This window comes from Mesoplodon mirus (assembly GCF_964341445.2).
Source record: "Mesoplodon mirus genome assembly, chromosome: 15".
In the NCBI taxonomy this organism is placed as follows: Eukaryota; Metazoa; Chordata; class Mammalia; order Artiodactyla; family Ziphiidae; genus Mesoplodon; species Mesoplodon mirus.
The window spans coordinates 64,073,369-64,085,556 of NC_138991.1; the positions used below are offsets into that span (position 1 = coordinate 64,073,369).

Consider the following 12,188-nt stretch of genomic DNA (forward strand, 5'->3'; position numbering starts at 1 on the left):
TGCGAAACCTACGTCCACACAAAAACTTGTACACAAGTGTCCGTAGCAGCATTATTCATAGTACCTGGAAGGTGGAAACAACTCAGGTGTCTATCAAGAGATGAATAGATACACAGAATGTGGTCTGTTCATGAAATATTATTCAGCCATGAAAAAGAATGAAGTACTGATACATGCTACAACGTGGATGAGCCTTGAAAACATGTTCAGTGAAAGAAGCCAGACACAAAAAGCCACATGTTGCATGATTGCACTGATAAGAAATGTCAAGAACAGGCCAATCCATGTAGGCACAAGCAGACTAGTGTCTACAGCTGGGATGGGGGATGGGGGTGGGGGATGGAGGCCAGCATTGTGGGGTTTCTGTTTGGGGGGATGAAAATGTTCTGCAATTAGATGGTGGTGGTGGTGGTTGCACAACCTTGAGAATATACTAAAAACCACTGAATTGTAAACTTTAGAAGGGTGAGCTTTATAGTATGTGAATTATAAAACAAATCTCTGAAGAAAATATCCCAGGGGTGCACCCCACTTCCACAGCCGCCTTGTCTTCTCCACAGTTGCCATGAGTGGGGACTCTCTGCTGAGCCCTTTTCTTGTGATGTGTTGGCGCAGTGCAGTTGGGTTAGAACCACACTTGGTTCCATTTTACAGACCAGGAAACTGAGGCTCCCAGAGGTTGAGTCACTTCCTAGGGTCACGTGGCTGGTAGGTTGTGGCAGAGAGGTGATTTCATCAGCATGCTCTGGGACATATCCCTGGCACTGCATTTGGGGGCCTGGGGTACAGCACCAGTGACCTGCTTCGTCAGCAGACAGAGGTGGCAGTGGGGGCATCCCTGAGTGGGGCTGGGGTATGTTTGAATGGGACCAGGTGGACTCTGGACTCAGGCCCCAGCTGCTTGCCTGGCCCTGCCCTCCCCAGCCCTTGCCACCAGCTCCCTCCTTGAAATTCCCTTGGCTGTCCCTGCTCTGGTCCTCCCCACTGACTTTCTGTTTGGTTCCAGGAGGGAGACAAGGAACACAGGAGTAGGGGACTTAGGCTCTGGGTCAGACCTCGTTCACATCCCAGCTCTTCCACTTCCTATATGACCTTGGCTGAGTCACTCGGCCTCTCTGAGTTTCAGTTGCCTCACCTGCAAAATGGGTACCATGAGTGGATGAACCTTATGTGGTTGTGGGGCTTCAGAGGTGAGGGTGTATGGTGCACCCACGGGACTCGGTTGATGGTGGCCACAATAATCATAACTGTTGCCAGAGTGGCCCCCCAGTCCCTTCTCTGTGTTCTCAGAGCCCATTACCTTATACCCAAGCACTGACAGGAGTTGGGCCCCTAGGACCTGCCCTGCCGCAGAGCAGACAAAAAGCCTGAGGAGAGGTGCCCCTGAACTGTTGCACATGTGCCCGTGACTGTGTTGCTCAGACCAAATGCTGCAGCAGATGGGAAACGCACAGATGAGCCTTGGGCAGGCAGGCTCCTACACACCCCTCAGCACCCAGTCCAGGAGGCCCCCTGTCCAGAAGCCTTCCTGCCTCCTCTGGTCTGGCCTCAGAGGTGCCTTCAATGCAAAGCCAGATGGCTGTTGGGATGTGTCACACCTGGCATGTTTCTCTTGTGTTTTTATCTGTTTTATGCATTTGTGTGTTCGATGTCTTCGTGTGTGGATGTGTAACATGGTGAAGTTATGAGGCATAAACAGCACTGTGAGCTCTCGTGTACACCTTGTTCTGTGCCCTGAGCTGATGAGGCACCATTGGAATCTGCGCACACTCGAGCTGCTCAGTGCTCCCCGTGACTGCCCCGCTCACCGCAGCCCTCGTGTTGCCCCTTGAGGAGCTGACCGGTGCGGGCGCTTTCGGGGCAGGTGTGCCCATTGTGCGCAGACTCGGTCTCCCTTTCCCAGATCTCTGCAGGCCCGTCCTGTGGCTTCCGCCTCGGAGGTTAGGTTCGGGCTCCTCTCCGGCTGCTCTGCCGTCTTGTGACAGCTGGCCGGGTGGCGGTGCCACTGCCTTCGCCCCCAACCCGGGGGGCCTGTGCCATGTGGGTGGGCGTGTGGGGACCCTGGCTCCCGAGGGGACCCCGGCTGGGGTTTGGTTTCAAGTGAGGAAGCCATTTTGGATGAGACACACATTTTCCTTTCCGGAACACTCTGCGGCGGCCAGCGCCACAACGGGAACCCAGCCGGGCCCAGCCCACTGAGTGCTGGAATGAAAACACCCTGCTCTGGCTGCGCTGTCTGGGGTGGCGGCCGCCGCCTGAGATGGGTGCGCTGGGGCTCACCCTCTGTGCTGGCCGGCCAGGCCGCGTGCCTGCAGTCTCGCTGCTGGGCAGTCGCAGCTGGAAAATGCGGCTCATGTCCTTTCTTGCCGGAACACCTCGTTCTTTATGGCTTGGCAGTTGTCTCTGCCGAAGGGCCCAGTGGTACCCAGCCGCCCATGCCAGGGAGGGGGCTACATTTGGGGGCCACAGTGGGCAGGGCTCTTTCTCCCTCTGAGGTGCCCATGGGCCCAGGCCTGGCAAAGTGTGTCCCCAGTTCTAGCAGACCTGGAGTCCACTCTGGGATCCTATGGGGCTGCCCTGGAAAGGGCTCTGTCCTGAGGCGGGGCAGAAGCCAGCCTTGCCTTTTGGCTGAGGCAAGGAATGAGGGCCAGTGCTCTGGGCAAGGCTAAAAGCACCTGGGGCCTCCAGATCCTGCACCTCTAAACTGAGCCCTGTAGCCCAGTGGCCGTGCCCAGCGGCCGACTGGGTGACGGGATTGCTGGCCACGCTGGATGATGCTTCTGCCCCTGGAATTCTGGAGGCCATGTGCCGGCTCCCAAGCCAGGATGGGGAGAGCCCCGGCTACCTTTCTCCCTCACTGTTCGGACTCTCGGGAGCGACCACAGGGTGAGGAGGGCAGCCTCCTGGAGCCTCAGCGTTTCCATCTGTAGAAGGGGTCGGTGCAGCCCCTGCCCTGGCTGGCTGTGACGGGCCAGAGTGCAGAGGGACATCCCAGCTGAAGGCAGCACCTGGGCGCCAGCGTCCCTGGATACTAGTCCTTTTCCTCCCCTTGCTCTGAAGAGTGGCCCCAAATCCCCAGCTGCAGGTGGAGGGGCAAGCTGGGCCCTCTCCTGGGAGGGTCCCCTCTTTCTCAGCCCCTTGCCACCCCCTGCCCCCGGTCTTATTAATGCTCTGACGGTGGCTGCCTCTTTGTAGGCTGATCTGGGAAGGCCCCTCTTTGGGGCTCCCTTCCTTGTCCTGGCCTATAGTTCCAGGGGGTTCCTGGGCAGGGGATGTCACCACACCAGACGCCTGTGTCTCATCCTGGTGATGGTTCAGTCGTGGGATGGCCACGCCTGGTGAGGGAGCCCATAACATGCTCAGGGAAACACAGGCCACCTCCTATTCCGACACCCTGGGACAAGGCGCCAGGGGGCTCTCACAGGCCTTTCCCTGTCTTTGAGGTCCAGACCCCCCTTCTGGGCCCTAGTTTGGCGCCAGATGGGGGTGGGTGGCTCGGGCTGGCCCCTCCATGCCCCTTGCGCCAAGGGCCTGCCCCCTGCCCACCCCTGCAGCTCACCCTCTCCGCATGTTTTTCTTCAGATCGGCTCTCTCTCCAAAACGAATTCATTAGTTTAAACATCATCATTTCCGCCCCTGGAAGCCAGCCTCTCTCACCATAAATAGAAGGGAATGAAGACAGAGTGAGGTTACTAGACTCAAACTGACCCACCCCGTCCCGCTGCCAGAAGGAGCCGTTACCGCGGCGTTGAGTGGGGGCACTGGGAGCCGAGCGTGTGGGTGGGGTCTGGACCAGCCTGTGGGGTCCCAGGGCGCCGGGACCAGCCTGTGGCCTCTCATCCCTTCTGCCTCAACCTGGCTCCTGAGGGGATGTGTTGGGGGTCCCCCGTGGCTGGGCTGAGGGAAGCCTGTTTCCCTGGAGCCCTGGGGCCTCCATGGAGAGGACAGGGCAGCTGAGGCTGCATTTCTGGAAGCCCAGCGAGAGCGGGAAGCAGGAGCCCTGGGCCTCGGATGGGGAGTGGGGGGCCTTCTCCTGCCGCAGCTCTGTCCTGTCCTGCCAGAGGGAGGAGGCAGCTGCTGGCTCGGGCAGAGTGGTTACGTAACATCTGCAGGCGGCCTCTCCGGAGCCCATTCCCCCCCAAGCCCTGTTTCCAGCGTGGCGGCCAGCGCCGGGTGGGGTGCTGGGCTGGGGCCTGGTGCTCGCCTCCACTGCTGACCACATGCGTCTGGAATGTGCAGATGTTTCCTTGGGGGCTCCGGCTGGCCCCCAGACCCCGCCTGGCATCTGGACTGGGGAGCAGGCACCCCGGCCACTCCCCCGCCTTGACAGAGAAGGAGACTGAGGCTGCTTGGGGCTGCAGGGCAGGGTCCTGGCTGATCTGCGGTCTCCATTTCCTCAGCTCTAGGAGGCACTGCACTTGGAGCCACCCAGGGCTCAAAAACGACCCTCTCCTTGGCCTCCACCTCACACACCTCTTCCCACTCGGCTTTATCTAACAGCCCCCTCCCCATCTCTCCCTGCTGGGCCCTGAGGGCACCCTTCCCTGCCCCTCTGCGAGAACTAGGATGTGAGCAGAGGCTGGATGCAGGGGCTGAGCCCTGTGTGGGGAGGTTGGGGGAGCCACCATTGTCCACAGGATGAGGGGCCCTCAGCACCTTCCGCTGGACACCTCCAGCTTGGTGGTGGAAGCAGAGGTTCTCCCCCACCCCCAGGTCCTGCTCGGAATAGGAAAGATCGAAGCCAGAAGGACGTGCTCCCCCGGGAAGCCGGATGTCTGATTTGGAAGGCAGGGGGAGTTGGGGCAGACTGGGCTCTCCAGTGACAGCTGGGCACTGTGGGAAGAGGAGAAGGAAGGCCCAGGTGTGGGGGCAGAACAGGGGTCTTCACTCCTCCCCCAACACACTTACCTGTCTTGGGTCAGGAGAGGGAACAGGAGGGAACGGGCCAGGTATGAGAAAGCCCCCATCTCCATCCAGTGCTGTGGGCTAGCCTGGTCCCTGGTTCCCAGGGAGGTGACACGTGTCTTGTGCTGATGTGGGTGTGTGCCTATCCCCAGGTGGTGTGTGTGGTCCCCAGGTCACCTCTCCCCCTACCTGGCCTGACCCCTCCAGCCTTGGGGTCCCTGGAAGTTGCTGGCTTGGGCCTTGGAGGGGTCTGGGAGGGTCCACATGGCCAGAGGGTGGACCCTGCTTGGCCTAGGACCTCTTGGGTGCTGGCTCTCTTCCTAGTGGGGGCTGGCCGCTGTGGTGCTTAGCCAGCCTCTGCTGCTTCTGCCAGCTCTGCTGGGCTCCTCGCGCTCCTTTAGGTGGCTCCCTGGGCTTGCTGTGTTCCCCACCGCCCCGCTTTGTAAGACAGAGGGAACCTGAGTTGGGGGCAGGGCATCAGTGACTATGATGATGTCAGGGGGGTGCAGTGGAAACCCGAGGGGCTGGGGGTGGGGTGGGGCTGGCCCACAGCAGCCTTGGCATTCCCCCAGAACAGTGACCGCAAAAGCAGATGGAGGGACTTCCCTGGTGGCGCAGAGGTTAAGAATCTGCCTGCCAATGCAGGGGATTGGTCTGGGAAGCCCTGGTCCTGGAAGATCCCACATGCTGCAGAGCAACTGGTCCGGGAAGATTCCACATGCTGCAGAGCAACTAAGCCCGTGTGCCACAAGTATTGAGCCTGCGCTCTAGAACCCGTGAGCCACAACTACTGAAGGCCGCGTGCCTAGAGCCCGTGCTCTGCAACAGGAGAAGCCACCACAGTGAGATGCCCGTGTACCGCAACAAGCAGTTACCCCCACTCGCTGCAACTAGAGAAAGCCCATGTGCAGCAATGAAGACCCAATGCAGACAGAAATAAATAAATAAATAAATAAAATTTGTAAAAAAAAAAAAAAAAAGAATCCACCTGCTAATGCAGGGGACACGGGTTTGAGCCCTGGTCCGGGAAGATCCCACATGCCGTGGAGCAACTAAGCCTGTGTGCCACAGCTACTGAGCCTGCACTCTAGAGCCCGCAAGCCACAACTACTGAGCCCATCTGCCACAACTACTGAAGCCTGCGCACCTAGAGCCTGTGCTCTGCAATAAGAGAAGCCACCACGATGGGAAGCCTGCACGCTGCAACGAAGAGTAGCCCCGCTCACCGCAACTAGAGAAAGCCCACGTGCAGCAACGAAGACCCAACGCAGCCAAAGATAATTTTATTTTTTAAAAAAAGCAGATGGAGATGTGGAAAAGTGGCTATTCAGGGCCTTGAAGCCGGGTGAGGACTCCACCAGTGTCTGCCTCCGGAGGCCCTCCTCCAGTGTCCTCTCTGCACCCCCGCCACACTGTTAGCCGTGGCACGCCCCTTACGGATGCTCCGAGGCAGCCCTGGCCTGTGGTGATGCACCTGGCTTTTGTCCTGGTTCTGCCTTCAGGCCGCAGGAGCTTTGCCGGGCAGGGTCTTTCTCTGCACCGTGGGCCCTGACCAGGCCCAGGTGAGTCCTGGGGAGAAGGGGCTCCCTGGGGCTGGGAGCATGGGGAGCACGTGGCCAGCACCCATGACGGGGTGAGGCTGTCTTCGTCAGTCGGGGGGAAAGCCTCCTGGGGGCAGCTGGGCCAGGCCAAGCTGGATAGAAGACTTAGCTGGGCCCAGGATGGCCAAGAGCCATGGGCCAGTAAGGCCAGGGATGATGGTGTCCTGCCAGGGTGGGCGTTGGCTGGGACACTGAGGTAGACCTGGCTCCCGCCTCCTGCCCTGGTTTTTCTGGCACCTCAGATGGTGCCCAGCAGCTGCTGCTAATGATGGATTTTCCAGAAAATGGGATGTGGAAAAACATTGTAGGGATTTTCCTTCTTTCCTCTTCTGCTTGAGGCCCTGGCTAGGGAGCTGTCCCTGGTGCCCCTGGTGGGTGTCTCATGCCTGCACTCACCCTTGTGTCCCACTGTCCCCCAGTCCCCGTCTCTGGATCATCTGACTGCCTAGGGCTTTTTTTTTTTTTTTTTTTTTTTGCAGTACGCGGGCCCCTCACTGTTGTGGCCTCTCCCATTGCGGAGCACAGGCTCCGGACGCACAGGCTCAGCGGCCAGGGCTCACGGGCCCAGCCGCTCCGTGGCATGTGGGATCTTTCCGGACCGGCTCACAAACCCGTGTCCCCTGCATCGGCAGGCGGACTCTCAACCACTGCGCCACCAGGGAAGCCCCTGCCTAGGGCTTTTGCTTCTGGGCCCCTGCAGCTCTACTTCTCAGAGGCACAGATTCCACAGCTGTTCTCCCTTTAGCCTCAGAGGAGCCCCTGCTTGAGTCTAACTGAAGTTTCTCAGGGCACAGCCGTCCCCACTTGGTGCGTTGTACTTGACATTGGGTGGAGTCTGTCTGCCTTTCCCTGGTCTCCTGGCCTGCCTCACCCCACCCCGGGGATGGTGTGGATGCCCCAGCAGCCCACCTCTGGGCACACATGTTCGTGTGCAGTGGTAGAGGGCCTTGGCCTGTACTGGGAGACACCATGTGTGTGTCTCTTTTTTTTTTAAAGCGGATGAGACTGTCCCAAATTGTTTATTAGGTAGGAGTTTTACAGGCATTGCTTCCGTTAGCAGTAACAGCAGTGCTGGAGAGCGTTACGCCTTTTCCAGGCTGCGTGGCGAGAGCCTCACCGTGCTTTGGTGATCTGCTGCGTGTCAGGATTCCTTCCTGTAGCTTTATTGAACGGATCAATGAGGATAAACTCAAAGAATTTGTATGTGGAATCTTCGCCAACCATTGAGAATCCAGGGCTCTGCGGCCGTGCATTGGCATCGTGCTCACTCAGCAACAGACTGAAGGCTTTGAGCGAACTTCAGCGGTTTAACACAGTGATGCACAGGTGCCATGGGCTCCCTTAGGCCTGGGCAGTTGCAGCTGCCATGCCACACGCAAATCCCGTGTCTCCCATATCCTGCTGGGCCTGGTCTCCCAGTCTGTGCGCTGGATCGGCCGGCCGGGGTTGGGCGGGGCTGCTGTGGAGGGCACTGCACACCCCGGAGGAAGGCCGACCGCTGCCTCCCCCACTGCTCTTGGCTTGCTTGTGAGCACCCAGCTTGGCTTACCCAGTGGCACCGCCAGATGGAAGAGGGAAGCTAGGCTCCGTTGTGAGGGGCAGAGGTGACCCTGCCAGAGGGTCCCGTCACTATGTCCCCTGACCCCCAAGGGCCTCTGCTCCTGGAGTTCCTGGGACCCATGCTCTGGGCATGGGCTCCCTGTCATGCAGCCTTTAGGGGAAGGGACCTGCGTGCGCGTGCGCACACCCGCCAGTATCCAGATGGGAAACCCAGCTGCTCAGTGAGGTTGTCCGGGGCCCCTGGCTCAGGTGAGTCGGGCGGAGCTCTGGCCTTGAGCCCACTGTCAGTGGACAGTGCCACTTCTTGGAGTGGAGGAGGCCTTGCCCTGACCTCCCTGGTTGGTGTGGCTGCTGGCCCCCCTTGCCCAGCCCCTCACCGTCTGCTCCCCTCTGAAGCCCCCGCTCTAGGTCCTGCTGGGCATCCTGTCTGTCCCCTCCTGCACCGACTTTCTCCTGCTTGAAGAGCAGAATGAAAGTGTGGGAAATGGAGGGGCCTGCCTGCTCTCAGGAGTGGAGTTATTACCGTGCACCCCTCCAGCGCTTTCTTTAGAGTTTGAACAGTCACGGGGAGCGGGGGGACTGCATCTTGCAGCTGCGTTTCTCCTGCCTCTGTGGCTAAGTGGGGATGTGAGCCACACCTGCTGACCAGCTCCTGTCACATCTCGTGGGCGAGGGGAAAGACGGCTGTGCCTCGGGGCGTGCATGTGGCTGTTCTGGTGCCCAAAGCAGTCGGACTCTCAGGGCATGCGGCGTTACTGGGGGGCGCCCACACTGCCGTTTTGCACTTGTTGCCGGGATAGAGCCTTTGCCAAATCAGGTGTCCCCCCGGCCTGCACAGTCAGGCCACTGGTCAGAGCAGCGATGGGGCTGCAGGTCCTCTGGGCTGAAGCCTCCGTCCCCATCTGATCCCAGCAGGAGCTGCAGCCCCAGCCCTGACCCTGTGGGACCCCCATCCAGTCTCAGAGGTCCCGCTGCTGGGAGGACCCTGCCCCTTGCAGCTGTGTAGCTCTTTTGACTGTGCCCGAGGTTCTACTCACAGCCCCTCTTGAGGAGGCCCCCGATTCAGGGGAGAACTTCGGTCTTGCCCACCTTTGCCCACCTGCTGCCTGTACCTCCTGCCTGAGGCCGTATGATTTGGAGGCTGCCTGTGGCCTGCTGCCTCCCCAGGCAGGCTGCAGCCAGCACCAGCTGAGCACGTCATGTCCACGTGCCGTCCACTCAGCGCCAGGTCTCCCGATGGCTGCCCCCTATGCAGAGGGAGAGACCAGGCTCCCAGGGGTTAGCTGAGTGCGTCCACAGTCTCCCTTTCCTCACTGCCTTGGTGGGGGCCAGAGGGGGACAGGAGCCCCTTTGGGCCTGGCTTCCTTCATGTCAGCTGCAGGCAGGTGGTGCCCCTCCAGAAGTCCCCCAGGTGGCCACCTGGCTGTGTTGGAAGCCAGGATCACGTGAGCAGCCTGACTGAGAACTGGCCCCCAGCCCTTGGCCCCCAGCCAGTATTTGGGTGTAGGTGGCCATGAGGCCCCATGTGGATAACAGGTCCCCAGGAAGGAGCAGTGGTCAGGGCCTGGAGTGGGGGCCATTTCCTGAGCCTCATTCCAGAAGTGGTCCTGGACATTGTGAGCCAGGCAGAGGTATCATACCAGGCATCCCAGCACCACCCCTGGGCATGGTCTTGGGGTCTGGGCTGGCACTCAGGCCCCTGGCTTCCAGGAGGGCCTTGTCTTCACACCAGCCAGTTCTTATTAAGTTCTTGCTGTATGTGGGGCAGCTGGAGAGAGCAAAACCCATTCCAGAGGGTGGCTGATGGAGCTGGGCTTCCGGACACCCCTCAGGCTGCCATGGGAGCACGGATTAGAGGGACTGTGAAGGCTGGGTGGATGCCCAGGGATGGGGGTCTGGACCAGGCTGTGGCTCAGGTAGGGTGGGGGAGTATGAATGTTTTAGGAGCTGGGTTGACAGGACCTGGAAACAGATAGGCCTGGAGGAGGCATTGACAGACCTTTGGCCTCTGTATGACTGGGTGGTCATCAGTGGGAAGGGCAGGCCTGGTGAGAGGCATTCTGGGGACATCAGAGGGCCAGAGTGACACCTGGAAGGGCAGAGGCTCCAAGGGTGGAAGGCCCAGGCCTCGTCAGTTTGGAGACTATGGCGGGAGGTATAGACCTGTGGCCTGGGGGGAGTGGCGACTGGAGGTGTCCACTGAGTCAGGCTGGTCCGGGGTCCCTGACCAGGAGGTGGACTGGCTGGGTGACTGGCCTCCACCTCTATGCCAGGCGGGGAGGTAGAATCGTTGGCTAGAGAGTGTAACCTCGGAAAGACTTGCGAGGGGCTGGGGTGATGTAGTCATTGGAGTGTAGTCACTGGTGTGTCACCACCACGTCACCTGCACTGGGGGTGATGGTAGACAAATAGTGCTGTTGTGCTGTTTTCATGGGTGTTTCTTCGGTTGTTATGAGACCAGCGTTTTTCTGTGTATCTGTGACCTTTGTGTATGTTTCGTTAATCTTGTCTATTCTCATCTTTGGCCTTGTTTTCCCCCTGGAATAGCTTGCTTTCTTTATGGTTTGTTAACAGCATATGTGGGACGGGGATTACGGGCCTTTGATCCGTCATCTAAGTTGCTAGTGCTTTTCCCAGCTTGTTGTTTGTTCTCTGATTTTATGATGTTTTGTGTGGAAGTTGCGTGTTTTTGTGCAGCTGGATCCTTTGGCTTTTGATGTTGTATTTCTGCTCATAGTTTCATTGTTTGAGAGCCCGTGACTCTTCTGCCGTGTCTTGCACCAGGTTCGGTTCTCTAATATGGTTCTGTTGCCCTTGAGGGCCTGCAATTACGGAGATCCAGCTCTAACTCTGGTGCCCAGACCCCAGAGACTTAGCACGGGCTGTCAGTACTGCTCTGCTATGGGGTCGTCCACCAGAGCCCCCTTCCCGTTTGTGTGGTCTGTGCCACATTCCCCCACCCTCCAGCTGGTAGCAGCTGGGCCCCTGGCCCTGGAAACCCCTGGGCTGCCTTGTGTGTTCTGAACCCTGTGTGGAGGGGTGAAGCCTGCCCTCCATGGTGTAGTCCTGCTGGGCGAGGGGGCAGGGGGTGGGAGGGGAAGGGGCAGGGCATGGATGGAGTGCTGAGGGGCCAGCTCTCTCCTGCCTCGGGCTCTCCAGATGAGAGTTCATTCAGGTCTTCCACCTCTGGTCCTGGGAAGAGGGAGCTCAGAGGGTGGGAGGCTACAGCTGGAGAGCATCTGAGGTGGGCCCGGGTGGACTCTGTGCCCTGCCTTGGGCCCCAGCACTGACCTGCAGCTGCTTTACTCTCTAGAGACGTCTCCCACAACCTGCTCCGGGCGCTGGACGTTGGGCTCCTGGGGAACCTCTCGGCGCTGACGGAGCTGTGAGTGTCCCCTCCAGGGCCGCTGCGGGATTCCACGCAGTAGGCAGGTGGCGGCTGCCTGTCACTGTTGCAGTTAAGGGGGCTCACGTCAGACCTTGTCGAATCTCTCCTTTCTTCCAGGGACATAAGCAACAACAAGATTTCTACATTAGAAGAAGGAATATTTGCTAATTTATTTAATTTAAGTGAAATGTAAGTTTTGTTGGTTTTGGTGGCTGTCGGCAGCTGGGCCCGTGGCCCCCACACCTGCCCTCTGAGCCTGCCCCGCCCCCTGCAGAAACCTGAGCGGGAACCCGCTGGAGTGTGACTGTGGTCTGGCCTGGCTGCCGCGCTGGGCAGAGGAGCAGCAGGTCCGCGTGGTGCGGCCCGAGGCGGCCACGTGCGCTGGGCCCGGCCCTCTGGCCGGCCGGCCCCTCCTCAGCGGGCCCCTGTTGGACAGCGGCTGTGGTGAGTGCGGGTGGGCGGGACATGCTTGGTCCCTCCCTGCCGGGCAGCTTGGCCAAGCAGCCGGCGGGAACCCTGCGGTTTTCAGGGGTCTCCAGCCTAGGGTGGCAGATGGAGATCGGGGAACAGCTGCACGAGAGAAATAATTACAGGGCCTGAGACAGACTGACTGGGGGAGGGGTCAGGGAGGCCCTCTGCTCCAGGGGACCATGTGGGCGGGAGGTGGGGAGACCAGCCTGGGGGTGGGGGTGAGCGCCACGCAGCCGTTGGAGGGTCGGAGATGATGTGATCTG

The 12,188-nt window shown here is 59.7% G+C and overlaps 1 protein-coding gene across 4 annotated transcripts in view; it reads left to right on the forward strand.

The window, feature by feature from the left end:
* The window catches only part of PKD1 (polycystin 1, transient receptor potential channel interacting), a 48,391-nt gene that overhangs the window by 5,887 nt on the left and 30,316 nt on the right, over positions 1 to 12,188 (forward strand). For all 4 annotated transcript variants that reach the window (XM_082645256.1, XM_082645253.1, XM_082645255.1 and 1 more), the window contains exons 2-4: positions 11,380 to 11,451; positions 11,572 to 11,643; positions 11,729 to 11,898. In XM_082645256.1, coding sequence (XP_082501382.1) covers positions 11,380 to 11,451; positions 11,572 to 11,643; positions 11,729 to 11,898 — 314 coding nt within the window. The remainder of the gene's footprint in view (positions 1 to 11,379; positions 11,452 to 11,571; positions 11,644 to 11,728; positions 11,899 to 12,188) is intronic.